Source organism: Patiria miniata, unplaced genomic scaffold (genome assembly GCF_015706575.1).
Source record: "Patiria miniata isolate m_02_andy unplaced genomic scaffold, ASM1570657v1 HiC_scaffold_5, whole genome shotgun sequence".
In the NCBI taxonomy this organism is placed as follows: Eukaryota; Metazoa; Echinodermata; class Asteroidea; order Valvatida; family Asterinidae; genus Patiria; species Patiria miniata.
Window position 1 is genome coordinate 40,703,828 of NW_024037072.1, and position 21,936 is coordinate 40,725,763.

Consider the following 21,936-nt stretch of genomic DNA (forward strand, 5'->3'; position numbering starts at 1 on the left):
GGCAGGCATTCCTCATTTTGCCTCAGTATGTCACATTTGTTATGTGCATCCCTCTATTGTAATGTCATAAAACAGTCATTGTTGAACCAATCACCCTTAAAATTACACTGAGTCGCAAGAAAAGACATTTACTGGTGAAATTACACCACACAAGCAATGAAATTCCATAAATCCGACAATTCATTGCTACCAAACCATACTTAGTTCGCACATATCATATTCTTCATCGAATATTAGGTAATATTCCTGACGACGGATGACGCTTTACACATAGTGTGCTTCACATGGATCCGGCCATTTTGCTCGGAAGCTAATATCGTTATTGTTTGGATACTTGAATGGATGGTGATGCATTTTGCGAGTGAGTATGAACATAAACATGTGGAAGCAAATCTTATGGTTTTCCAAATGAATATAAACTCACAGAATCGGGAGAGAACACCACATCATATAGTATCTGTCATTACTGGTGCTATGCCAACGCCCAAAATGCTATATGTAATTACTTCTTCGACAAATTGTCCACAGGCAGTGTGAATAACTGGGAATTTTTTTAGTTGTACCAAAGCCCTAAACCAAACAAGCATGTATTTGTAAACATGTATTTCAGCCAGTGTTGTAGATAGTGGGTCACATATCTCCCACAGTTTTGAGCAATATTGAAAAGCTATACTTAAAAGTCATATGGGATCATTTGCATTTATCCCAAAAGTAACATACCAAATTATTATCAAAAAAGCTTACTTGGATTAACGATCGTTCTAGTAGTAGTACTGACCCGTGAAATTATTCCGTCTGGCTTGCTTTCATTTAGAAAAAAAAGAAGAAATGTAAGTGATTTCCAATGGTCTGTCATCGCAACTTTTGACTGATTGTATTTCGAGAACAAAAGAATGTGCACTTTTTTCTTACAGTTTTCTCGACAAGTGTTATTTTCACTGACAGAGATGACAGTTTTTTACATTCCTCATTGCATTTTGAGTGGTGTTCTTATTGGAGGCGAACAAAATACACGAAAAGCAAATTATCCTTTTGCATATAGACATGTGTTTGAACTCATTTACTGCTGTTTATAACAGCACTGGTTGTCGGGAATGAAAATGAGCAAGTATTGATGGGCGTATCGCGGTAAAATCTATGAAAACAGCGGAAGATGTAAGATCGATGCGGGACTTGAAATCTGCAAAGAAATACTAGGAGCAAGCCCACCCTTTACGGTGTTGGTTCCCATTTGTGCAGGCGCCCCCACTGGGCTATTCTCAACTGGGTGGATTCCCTACTGGGTGGATTCCAGCTATGATCGATATCGGCGCTACAATCAATCCAGCCAATCAACGATGTATTCAACGAAGTCATCGATACGGAACAGGTTCAGACAGCCAGAAATGTATAAAACATGGACCGTGTAACACTCCCTCCGTGTTGTGGCCACATGACGCCGACTTTCATAACAGTTGTAAAATTGATGGTGTGAAAATGTGTTGCTTTTCATGCATTTCTAAAAACACCACTCAAAATCCAAAGAAGACTGTTCAAAACCTAACCCGTTGAAGTTTCAGCTCAGTGTACATTACACTTTTCGAGAAAACAATTAAAAGCCATGCAAAACTGATCGTCGGAAATCACCTACATTTCTTGATTTCTTCTAAATGACAGCAAGCCAGACGGAATAAGTTCACAGAGTGTTTAGTACCAGTACGATCTTTGAAAAGCTTTTGAATTATAATTCGATAGGTTACTTTTGGGATAAATGCAAATGCCGTTAAGAGGAATAACAAATGGGGCAATACACTTTAGGCCCAAAAAAAAAAGTCTCCGGTTTCTGGTATGCGCGCGCGTCGCCGTAGCCATGCGCGTCGGCAAAATGAAAAAGTTTTTTTTTCAATGAAAGATGATGTCTCAAAACCGCCAAACTCAAAGGTTTTACTGGAATCCTGCTGCTGCACAATTTTAACATGTTTTTAGATTGGGTTATGGTCGAGAATAAGCTTTATGTGGACTCTCTGGACTCCCATATATTTGCACTAAGTTTAGTCGGGCACCATTTGCAGTCATCAGCCGACATTTGAAGCAAAAAATTCAGGTAAAAAAAAAAAAGCCGTGTCGCCGCACCACTTTTTGGGCAAGCTTCATACCAGAAACCGGAGACTTTTTTTTTTGGCCTTATGGGCAACCAACAGGCATAACGTCCCAGATGACATGGTATATTATACAGTGGCCAAGGTTCCCCACATTTCGTTTCCAGGCGAGAATTATTTTGAGAAGTTTTTTTGAACGTTCCTCTACATTTCTCCTTCTGTTCTTCTTATTCTTATTTGGGGGGGGGATCTCTTGGGAAGGCAACATATTAACCTCAGTTTTGGCCACGGCATTGTGCTGCTTTTCAAAGGGAATCTTAGAGTGAATTTTATGACATAACATATTTTGATCTTAAAATTAATGTGGCCTGACGTTGCGAACTTAGCAAGTTCTTCTTCAGAGGCTAAAACAGAAATGACAGAGGTACATACATTAACATGGGGGTGCACACAAACATGCAGGGCTGAAAGAAGAAACACAAAAGGAGGATTAGGTGTGAAAGGTGTGGAAAGATGCAGGGGAGGATGCAGGGGAACGAATATTCATGCCTTTGAAGCTGTAGGAAAAATTCTAAGGCAATCTTTATTGAGCTCTTTCTGACACTTGAGGGCGCTATGCTGTACTTTACTTGAGGCACACACATTACATTTTAATGCGCATCTGAGATGTATGCAGTATCACGTTGTAACAGTTAGTGCATAAAGTTTGATCATTAAATGCATGTCGATAAAAACAAAACAAAAACAATAGAATATTTATAACAGCTACAAAATATATCTAGGCCTAGTAACTTATTTTTCAGCTCTAACTGAAATTGTTGCATGAGATGACATCGATACAATAATATGAAGCAACTTATTTTTAAACAAAAACAAAAGGTTGAAGATAAGCTCAGTAGATACCATGCTTTTTCAGAAAACTGTGAACATGTACCGTCATTTGTCACGAATTCCGAGAGGACATTGATGGTAAATTCCTCTTTCCTCGAAAATGAGAGCACCACTACAGGCGTAACGATTTTACAGGGTTCTTGATCTTATTATTTACTTACGATCAAGTAGGATATTTCACGATATTCTGACAGTTCATTTTCTAATGTTCGCAAACGGTGTCCATCACCTTTAACATGATGCATTATCAATAGACCAAGCAATCACTGTTGGCAAAATTTCGTTTAAATAATCAAGGCAAATGTGGCTCAGTATTGCTGCTTGTTGTATAGTACTGTAAAATGTTGACATCGTACAAAATAGTTGTCACTGTAGAACAAAAAAGGGTTTCCATCTACTCATTTAAATTGTTTGCAGTAAACCTCGGCAAGTTCCGGTCCTCCACTGATCCACTTGCGAAGTCTTAAACGTCCTTCTCCTCTCTTAGAATTGCACTGGTTAAAAAGTATTGTCAAGGGTGCATGCTGATCAGGCATTGCACTGGACGTACATTATGAAGCAAAAACACACTGCAGAATACGTAACCACAAAGATCAACTGGACACTCGTCTCACCGCTTCTGTTCCATGCACTGCTTCTATCTTAACTCCTTTTGGTAAACGAGTTCCATTTTTGTGTGTCATTTTCCCCGAAAATTGGTTTTCGTATTGCTCTTTTTTTCACAAATTAGGTTCGCACCGCGAAGGTCCGTCATTTCACCGGCCTAACCTCAAAGCTTTGTCCCGGGTTGTCCGGGCTGCAGTCCCGCAAAAAGACGTCTTTCTCGTCCACAACTTCCACGCATAAGTTGGTGACTTTGAGGCGAATGTGACCTACCTCCTGTTGATATCAATAGAGAGGGGAAAACAACAACAAACCAAGTTGAAGACGATGACGCAACGAGACTAAATGGTAATATAGAGAAATGGTCCATGAAATAAAACTGTGTTGGGCATTTTATACTGTAACTTGAATGCGATAATTGAAAAGATAACACCCCTCCTGCAATTTTTACGAGCAAAAAAAAACATATTAATGAGGTCACTTTTTCGGCTAACAATCGATTTGAGCACCCGAATCAAAATGTGGATACGTGGTTCATGCTCTGTCCTTTTATAGACGAATCCACTGATCACCGTTCACTCACGAGGCCCCCTTCAATGGCGACACGGATTAGCGACCAGCGGCCTTGGATGGGGAATAGGCCTGACAGCTGAGACGTCACGCTTGGTTTACATATGACTTCGTCTGGCTTCCCAACTCCGCTCCCATAGGAAAGCGCATATTTAAACAAAAGCCACTACGTCATTAGATCTACGGTTGCACACCTACATTAAAATTCCCACACTAGTGCGCACACTTCAAAATTCTTTTTAAAATACTCGGAACTCTCACAGGTATTTAAGCTGCACAGAAAAATTATGATTAACATGTCATCTTTCATTTTCTTTTCATTTTTTGGTGGGTTGACCACTGACTTTTCGTGATATTCTCACCCGAAGAAGACGACCCCATTTTCCTCATGGCGGAAAAGTAGCCATCTTGAAAAACGATCCCTCCACAACATGGCAAAATAGCGCCACTTTCGAGCCCAAATGCATCCAAAATGCTCAGAATTGGAAGCCCCAAGTCCGGGCTAGAGGTTCATTGCCATATCTCTTCAATTCCCCAGTCGTATGGCTCTCAGAACTCTCTAATATAGAATATTTTGAGGATATAACTTGTATTGGGGACGAGCGAACGTAAACACCGAGCCTGCGTGCCGAACTCAACAGGCATCAGATAAAAGGTAACCATGCATACGATGTGAACATACCTCGCTAAAGCTCCAATTGTCCCGATCCGGCACCTTCCGGCTGCTGTCTCGACACCGCGTCATTCTGACCTTGGTCTTATCCCAAGACGGGACCAGGCAGTATTCATCGAATTGAATCTGGCCATTGGTGCCCAGACGAAATTCCTGGTTCCCGCCCCAACCATGGCACTTGCTGGCTCCGAGTATCTGCGAGGTCGACTGTCTGCCCATGGTGTCCAGGCACAACGTGGTTTCCTTCAAATGGAACTGATACCAAGACGGGAAAGGCCAAATTTCACGGCAATTAATTATTGTTATTAAAATCGGTGATACTATGGCGCAGACGGCGCTGCAGAAAAAAAACACGTCATTTCCTTTCTTTACGCTGACAGTCGCACCAGCGACTGTCCAGTGTGAAATTGAAATCATAAATCAAATCTAAACTCAATGACAACTGAGACACAAGTATCACGGAATGACAATGACAAAAAATATGGGTGGTTTTTGTTATCCATGCCGCTTGGTTATAGAGCTTTTTGACCTAATGACTTGTAATGAAGCTTGACTTCAATATCATCATATTCGCAACGATCCCAATAAAACAACTCTTCAATATTGATATAAAAGTCTGGCGGATCCTTGGTACCAGCTGGGGCCATGCTTCCCCCCCCCCCCCCAAGGTACACTTATATAATAAGACCAACGGATTCGTAAAATAATAAAGAAAGAAGAGAGAAAAAGGGGGAAAAGAGCACCCTAGCGTTAATGAGGTCCAGCCCTCCCCTCTACCCCGGTTTCGAATTCAGAACCGACGGAGGGTGCGCCACTGCCTTCTTTACTCCCCCCCCCCCACTACTCCCCCCCCCCCCCACCATCCCCCCCCCCCACACACACACACACCACACCCCCCCCCCCCCCCCCCCCACCCCTACCCCACCCCACCCCAAATCGCCTCCCCTAAAATATGTGATTTTCGATCCGCTGGTGTGTTCAGAATCTGTAATTCATTTCATAGTTATAGTGATTTACATTGATGACATGTCCAACTCAAGGGTTCATTATTAAACCCCCTCCCGCCCCCCCCCCCCCGCCCCCATTTCAAATTTAGACCTACCTCACCCCAGAGGCGATTTGGAGATGGTGTCGGGAATAGTTCCAGCGAGTCAAAGGCCACATTCTCCATGAACCATTTGAAGGATTTCGGGCAGTGTTTCCGTCTAAACTCCACCTGCTGGCTGATATCACCGAAGGATTTACCCCGTAATCGTGGCTTGAATGTGTAGAAATGCTCCTTGTATTCGTCCATCCAAACCTCGGCAACCCGCATGTAATTCTAAAAAGGGATACAAGACATTCCAATAAGTACAAGAAAACCTGTAGGTAGATAAAATAACCAAAGCTTCAAATTGTCACAATCAGGTCAAGGGGAGTATCCTTAGTTGAAATGTTTTCCATTTTTGGTTTTAAGAAATCCAAGTACCTTGTTAAACTGCCTTTCGCTAAGTTTCCTTTTCCCAACACAATCGTTGTTCCCAACCAACCATGTAAGGCAAGTATGATGACAGGCCTGCTTTTTTTTCGATGGAAAAATATGGTGAACAACAATTTGGCTAACTTTCATCGAATTGATGATTTGATTAGCTTAGTCGACTATCCGGTACCAGTCTATCGAGGTTGCAGGTTGGTCGCATTACATGGTTATCAATAGCCGCGCGCGCGTATAGCCAGAACCGTGAGGGTTGTGATGACGTTTGACTTTAAAGGGCCCATGTAATGTAATGTTTTTATTGCAATGCTTAAAAATGTACCTTTGCGTCCACTTACCTTATTTTCAATTTTCATTTTGCCATTTTTCAAGCGTATTTTGGTGCCTTTTTGGTTTTTATGCTAATGTGAATTTCTATATTCATGAGCAAAAGTGTGACGTCATTTTAGGCAGATATCTCAATGTTACGATTATATCAGCGCCAAAAATTGCCAGAATTTGCATATTTTGCTGTCGTTAGTTTTCTTTCAGTCTTTGGCGATTCGTTGTTGTTTCAGCATGACTATAAGCCAATGCGCAAACTTTTTTAGCAAAACTTTTTCAGTGAGCAAAATATTTGGATTCACAATTTGAACAGAAAACCCCTAAACCGAACAGTGTCTTCCTAAAATGACATCACAGCGACAGCGCCCTCACATGTCAGGAAAAGCATGGACTATTTTAAATAAATGAAAGAAGTGCACTTTTAAATAAAATTAACCCAAAAGGGATGTCATATAGTTTGTTAACATGTAAGAGGAGTACAAAGTTGCACGAAATATGTTCCTGTGTAAAATTCATGTCATGGTTCCTTTAAATCGACTGAGGCGTTCGAACTTTGAAGTTAGCGTGCAGGCGCAATATACGTCACGAAGCGACCACTTGTCAACCAATAGTTCCTGCTCGAACATGCCTGTGATGTCTGTGAGTTTTCAATGGTTGTGTAGGCTCACTCGAACGAATAAAATTCTAGAATTACGGACTCACCCGGTCCACAATGCTAACGTCCCCGTCGACTGAGGGGTACTTGTAAGGCACACCACGCCGGTAGATATGACCGACCCTGGAACACGGGACGAACTTCAGCCGACCTCCGCACATCCAGATCTGTAGGCGTGTAAAAAGTTGGGTTATGACGTTTCAAGAATTCTTACAAGTCGATCACAAGTCAAATTTGAGATCTAAACACTCTTCGCACAAAAGTTGGAGTATAAAAATTCTCCAAAAAATGGTGCAGCCCAAAGTTCAATAATTTTCATATGTAATGCAGAACAAGAACATTTCTCTAATTTCGTTAATGGCATACCCTCTATGATTTTGAATGCATGCGGCCCATTTTCCCAGAAGAAATACTGACTTTTAACTTGTTATCATGTAAACCCTTAATAAAGCCAGTATCGATATACCATTTGGTCACTGTTCACAGGAGCTGAAATCAGTCATGCCCATAGCTCAAACACATACTTGTTCTATGAGACCTGCCACCAATGCTCACCCTTTCACAGTCTCAATACCTAGGTCTCGCACTGTATCCCACTCATCATCCTTCATTGTCTGCACATCTAAATTGTGGAACTCTCTACCACAATCATGCTTCCCACCATCCTACAACCCACAGTCTTTCAGGAGCTTTACCAACAAGCTCCATCTCATATCAGTTGCCTAGTTTCACTTCCTGCGTCAAGTGTCTTTCTGGACGGTGCTTCCTGCCTTTCCTTGTTATTATCTACTATAGGTTTTCCCGACTATTTTAAAAGATTTTTTCACTCCAATTTACCGACTCTATCATTCAATTTCGTCCACGAAAAAAATCACAGGCTTTTAACCAAACCAATTTAGTGATTTACCATTCAATTTCAAATCTTGGTCACCCTCTTTAGTCACCGGGTCGAGAATATTCGTCATTAGAGATCAAATTCGTCTTATATATATATCAATTAGACGAACTTGATTTCTGAATAACACGATTCGGCGTAGACGAGACGAAATCAAATACTCCGGGTTGAATACGTGTGCTCATTGTTTGCATTTGTTTGGACTAAACTTGAAATTGTCTGACAAAAGACAAAATTAAACATTGCAAGTGCGCTAAATCAATGTTGCTGGACGAATTTGAATATAAACATCGGTGAATTCGAACGAAACATTTTATAACATAGCCGGGAAAACATATAGCCTACTAAAGGCCTAGAATCATTTAGGATAATCCATTCGGGATGTGACAACAATATTTCGTTACATCAAATGAAAGTGCATTTTCCAGTTTGAACATCTTGTCTCTTCCCAAAAGCCCTGGACTTCGAAACTTACTTTAAAAGATATCTCGAAGTTTTCTCCACCCCAAATATACAGTCCGGGATCGTAGGCCCCGAGTTCGATGAAGTAAGACCGGTCCATTGCGAACAACCCTCCCGCCATCGCAGGGGCACTGTACGCAAGGAGACACATAAGACGGCAAGGTACAGCAGCTTTAGCGAGGGGTGCAGTTTTAGGTTTGACATGGCAATTAACAGGATTGACAATGTTTTGTCGACAGAGTCACTAAAACCTTCGAAATCTATTAACATTACTCTGTCATAGTATGTTTTTGGCGTCCTTAAAACCATTTTAAGAATTATAAGAAACACTTTAATTATTGCTTGTTTGTATGTGTACGGGCTTCTCCTTGAAATATATATACTTTCAGCTCCAGCGTAGCAGTACATAATCGGCAAAAGGAACCCACATCCTTTTATTATAAAATAATAATAAGAAGAATAACTTATAAAGCGCTGGTATCTAGGAAAACCTATTCATTGCTTATACAAAGTGTCTCATACAAAAAACGAACCCTCAAAGCTCCTCTTTTTCGCAGCTTTTAAAAAAATACATCGCAAACATCGATACACAAAGTCATGTAGAGAGAGTATATTCCATTAGCTTAATGAACATAATTTCCACTATTCATGGAATACAAAGCTCCACAGAAAATTGTTCCCACTGATATTACATTTGAAAAGCCATGATTGCGGTACGTGTGTTCTTTTTGAAACAGCATGACTTAAGTACAACCAATTAACGGACAAACATGTCTATCTGTAACTTACTCGTAAGCCTGGCTAAAATATTTCATTCCTATCCGCTTCATGGTGTTCCCATACTCGACAGGAATTCTCTTGTACCAAAAGGCCCAATCAAACGCGCCTCGTGCTAGCTCGCCTTGAGGATGATACGATAGATCCTCTGCTTTGATGACGTCAACGGTTGGACAGACTACGGTAGTCCTGAAGAAAAAAATGTTCCATCATAAACAAGTCGGTGATGTTGAAGTTTATAGTCTTGGGTCAAGACGTTAGACCGCCATCACTCGTGAATCGGTTCGTTTGTAAAAAGCGGCCTTTGCATGTGGATGCTAGCGAGTATGTCAAAAAAAAGGCAAAGGCTTGAAACAAAACTAACAAAAAAGTTTACGTTAGCTGTAGAAATATGAACATTCATATTCCAAAGGGGCACCCTTTATAGGCCTATACACGGTGGCTTCTGTTAAATTCACCAAAGCACCAAATCATAGTTTGAATGCAAATCTTGCGAAAAGTTTGCGGATTTCAGGAACCAGCAACGATAAATTTTTGTTCCTTTTTTTGTTGGTGTTTGGAAAAGATTCGACGTTTGCTGTCACCAAGCGCTAGCTCTGTTCAAGACATATAAGTACCTGCTGTGCGCTATCTCAGCCAGTAAGGGCGGCAACCAGTTGACGCCACATTCGCAGTGAGCGTCTAGGAACACGACCACTTGACCTCTGGCCGCCATAGCGCCGTTGGTTCTCGAGCCAGCCAGGCCCTCTCGCTTGGTGTTGCGGACGAGCCGAACTTTGCCCTGAAAGCGGTCTTTCTTGATGTACTCCTCCAGTTCCTTGCCAAGATGCTCTGCACGGAACGGAAACAAACCCAGATATTGTAAAGAATAACTTTAAAACAAAGTGAATAGAGTAGTCAAAAAACCACACGTTTCAGATATTGCACACACGTTTCGGAGTTGAAATGTGTTCAATTATTGCGAATTAGCAGCGGGACTACTTGCCATGACGTCACAAGTTCGTATTTTTGCTCTCAAAATGTGTATGAACCGGCCTTTATTCAGTAGATTTTAACTGGTAAGAAATGCGCTGGTTTTGCCCGCAAACGACCTTCTCGGCACAGTAGCGGTCTTGCAGAAAATATCAATGGGCAAAAACACCAAAAATACGACCACAATAGTTGGTAAACCAAATCCACGTGTTATTGCAGCCGATAAAAAAATATTCTGCCTCTATTTTATTCTACAGTTTTCAATGATAATGCCATGTATGCCACAGCATACCTTTATCGCTCATGTCATCCACCATGACGATGTCAGCCAGCAGTTCCGGAGGCGACGTATTGATGATGCTGTGAACGGTCCGAATGAGGGTTGAAAATCCCTCATTGGAGAAGGCCAGCACCACGCTAGCGTTGGGCAGCTTCTCCGGGTAGTGCCAGTACTTGCATCTGTGATGAGAAGATTAAGCAGTGTAGTAAACAGGCAATCTTTTGTCGCCTTCATCACAATAAGCCTGTTCGGTACTCCTAAAAAGTCTGGCGCACAGCAAGATTCTACGACTTTTTCTGGATAACCGTGGCAGATAAATGCACAGAAGGCTATGGGGGACGTGGTAACCAAATCTGCATTCTGTGCGATTTTTCGTGCAATGGAAAAGAGATGGAACTTTCGTTCGCACAAAAGTTTTGACACACAAGACACCTAAAAACACAGAACACGATGATCTCTTCAAGTTTGCTGGTACCCCGCTGTGCTTTTGCACGCATAGGATGCAATGTTTTATCCCGAAAGAAAAATCGGCAATCTTGATATGCACATGCGCAGTTGGGCCGAACGCGCTTATTCCATCACAAGTCTGGTGACAAGTCAGTTCACAAGTCTGGACACAAGTATAACGGGGAAGGCCAAATGGGAATGCATTCGTCCCAGTTCATGTGAATAGCTTGTGACTTGACTTGTGACTGCATGGATGAACTGCTTGTGATTGACTTGTGGTAGCTTTATGTGGACACGAGAGGACTTGTGATGGACTTAACTTCGACGCATGGTGTCTAACAACTTGGTAACAAGGTCGCCTTGGAATAGACCTTTCTTTGGTTGGCACTTTTTGCCAACCACGGGTTGACAAACTATGGAAGGTCAAAGTTGCAAAAACAAAACAAAAAATTGTTATTTAATGATGTTTCCAAACGTATCTTTGGATTGTTGAAAATACAAAATAACCCACAAACACCAACAGAGGCTAACCAAAATGCCTGCTTTTTGTGGCAGCCCTTACAAAATGGCGCTCAATGTTTACAAATGAGAGAAAGGCCTATATAGTCAGAATCTTTTGGACTGGGAACCATAATTATTATTCTCAGAGCTACTTCTATCGTCAGCATGTTCCTACTTTAATAGCTGTAACTCACCGAAACCTAGAAAAGAAAAAAAACAGAGATTTTGACTCAGTCTTAGGCTGCGTCAGAATTACTTGGATATGGCCGGCAATATACACATGCGCCAACAGAAAGCTGATGATTCACCGGCCGTAGCCAAGTCATTCGGGTTTCAGCCCTATAGCCTACTCTGGATCTCTGATGTCCGGCACGGCCCGGTCCAGCGATATCTCGTCGCTAAGCACCACGTTGAATCCGAACTCCATGATGCTCTTTCGGTACTTGGACTCCTCCCCGAGGTCCGTCTTCACCGCCCGGCCGAACTCACCGGGTCCCTCCCGCTCCGGCCGCGGGATGCGCGGCTCGTAATTCCCCAGGGAGGTCTTGTCGAGGACCGGTGGGCCGATGGACAGCCCCGGTGACTGTGCCTGGTGGTTAGGGTCAACGACATCATCTCTGTGGCGCTCCCAAGGTCCCTGTTTTTGAGCAAGAAAACAACTATGCGAAATCAGGCTCGACCTCTTAATTGTTCCATTTCATAGTAATACTTTTTATGATCGTCCTCTTTACTCAGATATCCCATCGTCACGAAAATCCAAGAAAGTATCCGTTTTTTTCAGTGCCTGAACTATAGGGCGCGGATAAAAACACAACAGGTTGATATGCCGCAAACGTTCAAATTGTATTAAATTATTGCTCCCGGGTGTCACATGTAGGCTATGCAGACTATAGATTCATGTTGTTTTTTTTACGAATATAATGTTTACTGCAGACTCTGTCGAATTGCGTGCTCTCCGAGATACTGTAAAGTACTTGTCCAATTGTGGGTCATCGAGGCGGTCATATTCCGGAGGTTATTGTGTAATCACAAGGCAAATACCATGTCATCCAGTAGTCTAAAGTCAAGCGACTAACTATTAAAATAGACCTAAGACATAATGACGTCACGCTTTGTTTACATGTGCGCTTTCCTATGGGAGTTTGGTAGATCTCGTCCCCACCTGGCTCCCATAGGAAAGCGCACATGTAAACAAATCGTGACGTCATTATGTCCTAGGTCTACCGAACAGTGGTCTAATGTTCAATCTCTTGTTGCTTGTGTTTTGACATTGTGATAGACCTGTGATTGAATTGTTACCAACTCGATTACCGTTGTGTTATATTTACAAGTCAAAGTTCTATACAATATGCACACCCTTCATTACCATGCTTGACTATGGGTGCGTTCGGGTAGCTTACACGTGCAATTAAAATGTACACGAGAGCGTTCGATTAGCCATTGCGTGATACCGGGGTCTTCCCCCGGTGTCACTCCACCGACCCAGTGGGTCTCTGGTGTCTGTATGAGTGTAATGACATAACCAGACGATTTCGTGGCCAGCTAGATTGAAGATGGCGGGAACAAAGCAGAGACTTATGACACAAACTTAATATTCCCAATTATTAACGGTGTTTAATACTAGACATATTTTTGATAATTTGGAGCATTTCAGCAATTATCGATCTGGTTAGGAGTGGAGCAGACGACCTTATGCCTGGTGTGTTTACATTTCAAAGTCCTGCCCCGCAACAACCTTTGACCTTAATTTTCCCAGAATGCCAGGCGAATACACCGCATCGTTCGATTAGCCTCATTTCGTGGCTTCCTCGAGTGTAAACCCCGTTATAGACGGGGAAGCTACTCAAACGCACCCTAAAGCGATCTTTTAGTTTCGCTAAAAGCCGCGCGTTTCAGTAGGTTTTACCAAGAACGGGTTACCAGATCGGGTTATCAAGTTTTAGTGCAGCAGACATCCTTGTAGGTAGTATAGTATTCAACATTTGTAAACATCATAAAACAAAACTGCCAAATTATGATGAAATACCTTACTTGACTGTAAGTGAATAATATAGTCTTAAGCATCCGCTGAAATCGTGGCACCTGGTGTGCGGTCATTTTCAAGAAAAGTAGAATTTTTGTAGCAATTTCCAATGATGGTCGGCCGACCATTGTTGGGAAAAAAACTGACTTTTTTTAAAATTCTGCCCCTAATTTACCAAATTTAGTTAGTCCACATTTTGTTTGCAATAGGTTACACATCTGTGAACGGCTGCAAGCCAAATAGTCTGGTTTCCTCACCTGACAATTCCCCGACGTCTATAAATTGCTCCGTGTAACAAGTGTAACAACATTTGCTGTGAAATACTAACCTCCAAATCCAACCATTTTTGAAAATTACAGCTGCAAAAGCAATGTTGTATATTACCTTCAATAGCCACAATAGATGATACAACAAAGCTGTCGCTAGCTGACAAACTTACATATTTTAGGGATGCGCCACGTGCCTGATCAACGACCTTCTGAGGAGTTATTAATTATAGCGACGTTGGCCGTTACAGCCGGCGGGATAAAAATCATTAAATCGATATGTGCACAAACGAATGTGATGTGAACGTGTTGATAATGTGGAAATGCTAGCTATATGCATTCAAACTGGTATAGGGGATATTGAAACGGAATTGCCGTTTCCTTGTTGATGTAGCAGCTGAAATAACAGTTTAGAACATCTGATGAAAATGTGAGAACCTTGAAATATTTGGGTTTTTTATTATGATTTTCACAAGCAGATCAGCGAACGCTTCGATTGTATAGATGCAATAACAAATCATCGAAATTGTACAGATTATTAATAGTCTAATGAAAGAACAGTGCTTTTCTGTATTTAAAAATGAAAATTGTGCGCTTTTAGGCATCATTTGTCGTCGATGGGAACCGTACTTCGCAATTTAACAAACACATTAAAGGTTTAGTAACTGAACATTGCTGCAAAAGATAATTTATGGTAATATTTCTGTCTCCGTAATAGTTCACCAAAATAACGGGAACATAGTTTGGCAAGAACTTTAAAATACCCTGTGCTAAATTCCGTATTTGGCGACAAAACAAGCCAGTTTCAGTATGTTCAGTACAAAAGTATGCTTCCCAAAAAGGTGGTCAGCTAAAATGACATGTAGGCCTATGGTTTATAGTTCTCGGCTCATACACGTACCACACGAAACAAAACAAATATAACAGACGTGTTTCATATTAGAGTTCTTCTAAATGAGTTCCTTTCCTTGCCCCTGTTTTACGGTTGAAAACTTTGCAATTATTGATTGGCCTGTACCCAATAACACATTACATTTATATTTTGCAGCAGGCGTTTGGCAATTTCGTAAAAAGCTCGTTCTCCATCGCTCTCCACGCCTAATTTAGAAGCTTCTCGGTGACTGACACCGTTGAAATATTAAAGCGGCCACGACATGAATTTAAATGAGGAACATATTTTGTGCATTTTTCTGCTCCTCTTAAGTGTATGAAAACTATTTGACAATCCAATTTTGGTGAATTTTTTTGAAAAGTGCACTTCTTTAAAAAATTTAAAACATTTCCATGCTTTTCCGGACAACTGAGGGTGATGCTGCTGTGGTGTCGTTTTAGGAAGAAACTGTTTAGGTAAGGGGTTTTCTGTTCAAATTGTGAACCCAAAAAATTGAAAATGGCAAAATTAAAATGGGGCACAATGGTGCATTTTCAAAGATTGCATTAAAAAAAATACATTACATGCCCCTTTAAGCTTTTGCTGAAAACGGAAACCGCAGTGTCTACTGTCAACCTGCAATGTCCATTGTATGTTGCAACAGAACCTGCGTTTTTGCCCGTTGACGAACCATGCGCAAACAAACGTTTCTGATAAACCTAGCTTTTTTGATATTCACAGTGCATCTTGGGTATGGATGACAAACAGACCAGGGAATTTGTGCACAAACGTATGGGGCTGTGAACCAGTTAAAACATTCATTTGGTTCCTCCACATTGTATATCACGAATTTAGTGATAAACATCTTACAGATTGTTGCATCGGTAATTTAAACTACATTTTGTTCAGTCTATTTTTTTTAAAGCTTATCACATTAAAGAAAGTTTGGGGAATCCCTTTTTAGATACCAGTGTCATTACTCGATTATGAATATGCATATTATGACCCTGCCAATATTGGCCAATTAGAATCAAGATTTAAAGCTCACGCCTCCAACACTGACCGATTGTTCCTCTGGGCCTGATGACTGGTATACCTGGTAAGACATTTCAAGATTATTTCTTCTGCTATTTCTAAAGTTTACAAACTGAATTTTTATTCACAAATTTATTTTCTTGTTATACTGTGCCATCATAATAGGTGAATCGATGATCAGTTAATTTTGCAAAAATACTGAAGAAAAAAAGAATGATTTAAAACTTGACTGGTTCACTGCCCCTATGCTGCAATACGACTGTCAAAAAAAGGTTTATTATTAACGAACATAGAATAAAGAACAAAGAAAAGCGCTTGTGGTATTGTTTTTTTGTTTAGATATTCCATTGAGCGCCACGGCCACGTGAACCTATGTATTTCAAGCTAATGTTGATTGCATGTGGAATCCGACCTAACGGTTGCTATATTTAAACTACCAACTATAAGATAGGCGTCCACATATAGGCGGCATTGCAATGTTCTTTCATCACGGCACACCGGTTATGAACAAAGTGTTCGTTGTAAGATAACCAGTAAATGGTTAGAGTATTATGCACTGATCTCAGCGAAGCAACAGAGAAATTACAAATTAATAATTAAGTCGAGGGTCTCAGTGCCAATCCATGGTGAGACAATGGGGACTATTTTTAATCCCTTAGTATAAAAAAAAAATTCACCGGAGGCTAATTTGAAATAATTATTCCTCTTTACAACCAAATGTATTACATATTGCACCGAATGACAGGTAGCCACGTTGACAACATCACAGTCGAATCAAAATCTCGTAATATTCGTAGCAGAATTATGATAATTTCCATCTCCCAGGGAAATATGACGACTAAGTGTTGGCCTTAGGCCTAATACGTGGAGGGCTACTCAAGCATGAATGAATTGCCTAGCAACCGAGGCGAAGCAACATGTTGCCGGTTATGCCATTAGTCAGGCAGCTTAGTGAATGGATGTGGACATTCCGGACAAAAGCGCCAAATTTGCCATACATGCTCCTCAATACCTTAGCTTTCCATTTTTGATAGGAACCAACTTATCCAATGACATTATGGCGGCCATCTTGGATTTTAAAGATGGCGGCCATTAAAAACCTATATCTACCAATATCTCATCTTCTAAGCCACTCTGGTTCCCATCAAAAATTGAAAAATAAGGCAATAAGGAGCATGTATGAAAAATTTGGCGCTTTTGTCCGGAATGTCCACATCCATTCCAAAAGCTGGCCTGAGCTGCCTGACTACATCAAAACAACGTTGGAATAAATCAGGCATGGATCCTGCATGACAGTCTCCCTTCACCAGCATTTAGCGTCACCATATGTCATTAATAAATCAGTCTTAATCCGTCGTTATGAACCATTAATACTTTAACCCTTAATTCAATTTTGTGTAGTGTTTGTAGTTCTTCGAGAGGGGAGGGGATCATCGTCATTGGCGTCCTCGGCAAATTTTTTGTTTGTTTGTTTTTTCATTTCACTCTAGTTGAATTAGCCATAACCGGCCATGGACTAACCACAATCTGTTTAGGTTCATTGTGTGAAACATTTAATATCATTAGGGAAAACGTGTTTCAGAGCCTATTTCACAATTGAGCCCTCGGTACCTGAAAAGTGACTAACCAAATGAAAAGCACCATCCGGATATTTTAAAACACTGATTGAAAAAAAAGTCGGTTGAAAAATATTCTAGCATATCTTGAAACAACCCCATATTTTATATCTCATCTCCAAAGGTCATTTGAGTAAAATTGTCAGAATTCACTGACAATTCTACAAAATATATCCGGTGTAACGGTCTCAGTTATCTGGTATGCTGATCTTTCCGGAAGGCAAATTTCGATACAAGATTTGCCAGAATCACATAACAGTTTAGATATTTTTTTTGTTTTTACAATTTGACTTTTGTTTATGAAATGAGTAGAGCTTTAAAGGTAGAGTACCGGGCTTGCAGCTATCCAAAAAGTATAACGGACACAATTATTGTTGGAAAGCATACTTGGATTAAAGATAGTAAAGGCACTAAACTCCCTGTGGAATTATTCTTTCTGGCATGCTGTCATTTTGAATATAAAAAAAACAATAAAAGAAGGTCATTTCCATTTTTTGAAATTTCCGTTAGTATAGTTGGTTTTTAAGTCGGTGAAGCCGTGAATGGGTGCACGCGAGCGTTGACATGACGCACACACACGCGCGCGCGGTTGCTATCATTCAGTGCGAAACATCGCGTAGCTGCAATCGGCTGAATGAGAACGTCTCCCGGAGGGACGCTGAGTTCGGGCGCAATTCGAAACATGACTCGGTAACTTTTGAATTGAATTCTCGGAATATACAGCATTCATTATAACACCTCACCCTCAGATTCTGTGTCTTGATTGGCCGAGAGCGAGTCACATGATACTTTCTATTTTTGCTATCTTTCTGTGCACGGCCAAAAGAACGGCGCGGTATTTGTGTGTGTGCAAATGCATGCTGGTGTGCGGCGTTACGCGTATTTGTTCCAAAGAGAGCGCGCCGCAGAGTTGGGTTCAAACATTTCGTGAAGGGGTAGTTTAGAAGACAGAAAAACATTTTCCACCAACTTTGTGTTGAAATTGAAGATTATTTCAACTGTGTTCAGACTTAAATAATTTGAAATATTACAACCAAACAGAATCTGTGGGTGAAGAGTTATAAAACAAATATTGAATGTTTTATCTCGTGGTGAAGTAAAACAAGCCTCCCTCGGTGATCCATGGAGCATTCTATTTTCCCTCGGCTTCGCCTCGGGAAAATAGAATGTCCATGGATAACCTCGGGAGGCTAGTTTTACTACACCACTCGAAGACTTCAATATCTGTATACTATAGCTGCTAAGCACCCTTCTTTAGATTTTGAGCACTTTTGTTGATTCAAAAGAAATAAATGCACAAAATGACAAAAATGATATACTCTACCTTTAATATAAATTGGAAATTATTAATGTTCAAAATTTGTTTCCCTCAGAGGCTTTGGAACGAGGTGGTTTAAAAGCCTTTCCCATCTTTTTGCTATAATGCTTGCACTTTATGGTACAGGGTCGTTACTGATAGCTAACTGTTACTTCGGAATATTGCACCGACCGTAATGCACAGGCAATGGTTGAATGGTCTTACAACATGCTTCTAACTGCCAGTAATGGAGTCATTTTGTCTGTTTTGCAGTGGATAAAGAGGATGACAATCACCAATTAGTGGAATGCATTAAGTCGGATCGATTGGGGAGCATGCATTTGACATTGATATCTGTATGTATGGAGATCAATGGTATATGACTGCCGAACAGCCCTCTTGTGATCGTCTTTCCAGAGGCTTGTTTGGTCGACCAAGAGCAAGAATACATGAATTAAAGGTGAAATAATTCGTTTTCCATGCATTTTGTTCTGATGCAATTAAAACACCACTCAAAATCCAAAGAAGAATGTTCAAAACCTAGCCAGCTCAGTTGAGGTTTCAGCTCGGTGGATTTTACAGTTTCCACGAAAACAGTGAAAGACCATGCACAACATTTTGACATGAAACACGATTCCAAAAATCAGTCAATTTACTGATCACCCCTGAACATTTCTTGATTTCTTCTAAAAGACAGCAAGGCAGACGGAATTATTTCGCGGGTTGTTTAATACCAGTATACGATCTTTAATCCGGGGTCCGCTCATGAGTCCGACGCCTCACAGGTCACAAAATTTCGGACTTATGAGGCGTCCGACTTATGAGGCATAACATTTATTTATTCCCTACTCATAGATCCGACGCCGCATAAGTCCGACGCCTCATAGGTCCGACACCTCGTAAGTCCGAAACAGCATTTGTCCATTGTCGGACTTATGAGGCGTCGGACCTATGAGCCAGAATCCATGCCTCATAAGTCCGAAATTTCGGACGTATGAGGCGTCGGACCTATGATACGGACCCTTTGATCCAAGTAAGGTTTTAAATTGACAATAATTCGTTAGGTTTAATGCTTTTTGGATAAATGCAACTGATCATAATATGCCTTTAACCATGCCGAATCAAGAGGAGGGTGCCACTGAGGCACAATAGCGCGGGAAGTGCGGGCAGGGGACTCTAATCTATACGGAGCTTTCTAGTAAACGTCTGGTTGAGGGGACACGGACTCGCATTTAGAATTCAAGGATAAGGCATTTAGGAAGAAAAGTATAGGTTGGGTGTGTGAGGGACGACCTGCGAATCTTGGGAGGAGGGAGGTCCTATGGGTAAAGGAAACGAAAGACGCAAGGCGTAAGAGAAGGAACAAGGGTGGGGTCTGCATGCATGGGCAACCAGGCATGAGGGGTGGGGCATGGGGTACGGGAACCCATGAGAGGAGGCGACAGAATCCAGGGGAGATGTGTGGAAAGAAGGAAGTGTCATACATCCCCTTCTTTACGGCAATGACGCTTCTACTAATCAAATGTAATATATTCACGCGTGCCCACACACAGCGCACATTTTGAGGCGGAAGTGCATTAGTACACGGTGGGGTCAAAAACATAAGTCGCCGCAAGTTCTACTGCTCGTACGCAGAAAAACACACAAAGTTTACTGTCGGAAAAGGAAAATGTTCATTACAATCCGCCAGAGGCACGTCCCAATCTCAAAATAGGTTATTGTGATGCTAACGACTGACGCTGCATTTCTTTTAAAAAATGTTCAGCTGAAATGCATTGTTGATTAATGCTCGCTATATGAATATAGATCCCTATAAAAAAATTACTATTTGTAATCAGAATATTCATTTGATATGAATCCTATAGTCACAATATGTCGCTTCACATGTGATGACAAAAACAGTACATGATATAATGAAGATACATGGCAAAATGGCAATAATAAACACATATTCAATTTGATGATGGTTATGGATGTCCATATTATTTTGAGGAAACGAATTTTTTCCAGTGATCAGAGCGAGAAATGCTGAAATACGATTTGGTTATTTGCCAAAAAAATCACCCCACCCCCAAAAAGGGGAGGATTATTTAAATAAACATAAGGTATATATATATACAGTGCTTTTAAAGTTACGTACCGTATGTGAAGTTCAAACCCTATACTATAGGAAATAAATGATGCATGTGTCAGAGTCTTTCAAATGTAAATCTTACCAGTATATCTGTAGTGCTGTCTGGTTTGATGGTCATCAAGACCAACGCACTGACGACAAACGAGGCACCGGCGACCAGCATCAGCCGTTTTCTGCGCCGGGGCGTCAGGCACCGCATCCTCACCTGGTCCCGGTGGGGAAAAAAAAATCCCGGAAAAACAGTCACCACAAGCCGATGGGCGCACACTCCGCGCAGCACCGTATCATCGACAAAACCACATTTAGTACCGTGCTTTTTGCAACTGCCACGTTATCATCGCCACAGCTCAGCATGGCTGCTGTAAGTGACGGTCGTGTACGCGTATGTGACGTGGACGTACAGGTCTCTATCGCCTAGTGAGATGTCGACAAGCGGCAGAAGGACAGAAGTGCGGGGAATCGATAACTTCGTCTATTTTCGAGCGCTCTTGTTCAGATGTGTTTTCCCTGTCATATGGCGACTGGTGTGGAGAATAATCATAACACTTCGACGGTCAGGGACTTTGTGTTTTGCGCGATTTCCTGGACCAGTGGACTACTACGGCCCTGAGAAGACATCAGGGTGTTACAAAAACGAGAACAGCATTTTTTGTGTGCATACCCGTTATCCTACTGGTGACGTGTTTCTACTAATATAACTTGGGTTTTAACAACATGATGGTTCGGGGATTTTTTTGTCGGGGGGGTATGTGGTGGGAGGGGTGTTTTTGAGCGCACAAAGTTGATCCGGTAAAGAAAACACTACTTCAAATCCTGTAAAAGAAGGTATAAGTTAACAAAGATATTTTCAGAAAGCTAACTAGATATTAAATTTACGATAGTAAATAAGAGCCACACTTTTTACTTTGTATATTAACTGGTGAATATTACGCTAAATACCAACTGAGTGAACAAAAATCCTTTAGAAACATTACTCTCAAAACCGTGGACCATTTATACACAAATCCACATTGCATTAGAGGGGCTGTCACAATAAAAATTAAGGTGTTATTTTGATCAATAACTGACATAATCCCTCCTTTACGGCCGAGT

General features: G+C 41.2%; 1 protein-coding gene across 1 annotated transcript; it reads right to left on the reverse strand.

The window, feature by feature from the left end:
* Positions 1–2,642: 2,642 nt before the first annotated feature.
* Positions 2,643–21,421, reverse strand: LOC119741878 (N-acetylgalactosaminyltransferase 7-like). Its single transcript, XM_038217809.1, has 10 exons — positions 20,927–21,421; positions 11,953–12,239; positions 10,667–10,833; positions 10,020–10,233; positions 9,415–9,591; positions 8,639–8,756; positions 7,316–7,435; positions 5,918–6,136; positions 4,825–5,070; positions 2,643–3,848 (listed from the first exon to the last, which is right to left on the reverse strand). Exons 1-10 carry the CDS (start codon positions 21,041–21,043, stop codon positions 3,720–3,722), a joined length of 1,794 nt encoding a protein of 597 aa, XP_038073737.1. The 5' UTR covers positions 21,044–21,421; the 3' UTR covers positions 2,643–3,719.
* Between the last annotated feature and the right edge of the window lie 515 nt (positions 21,422–21,936).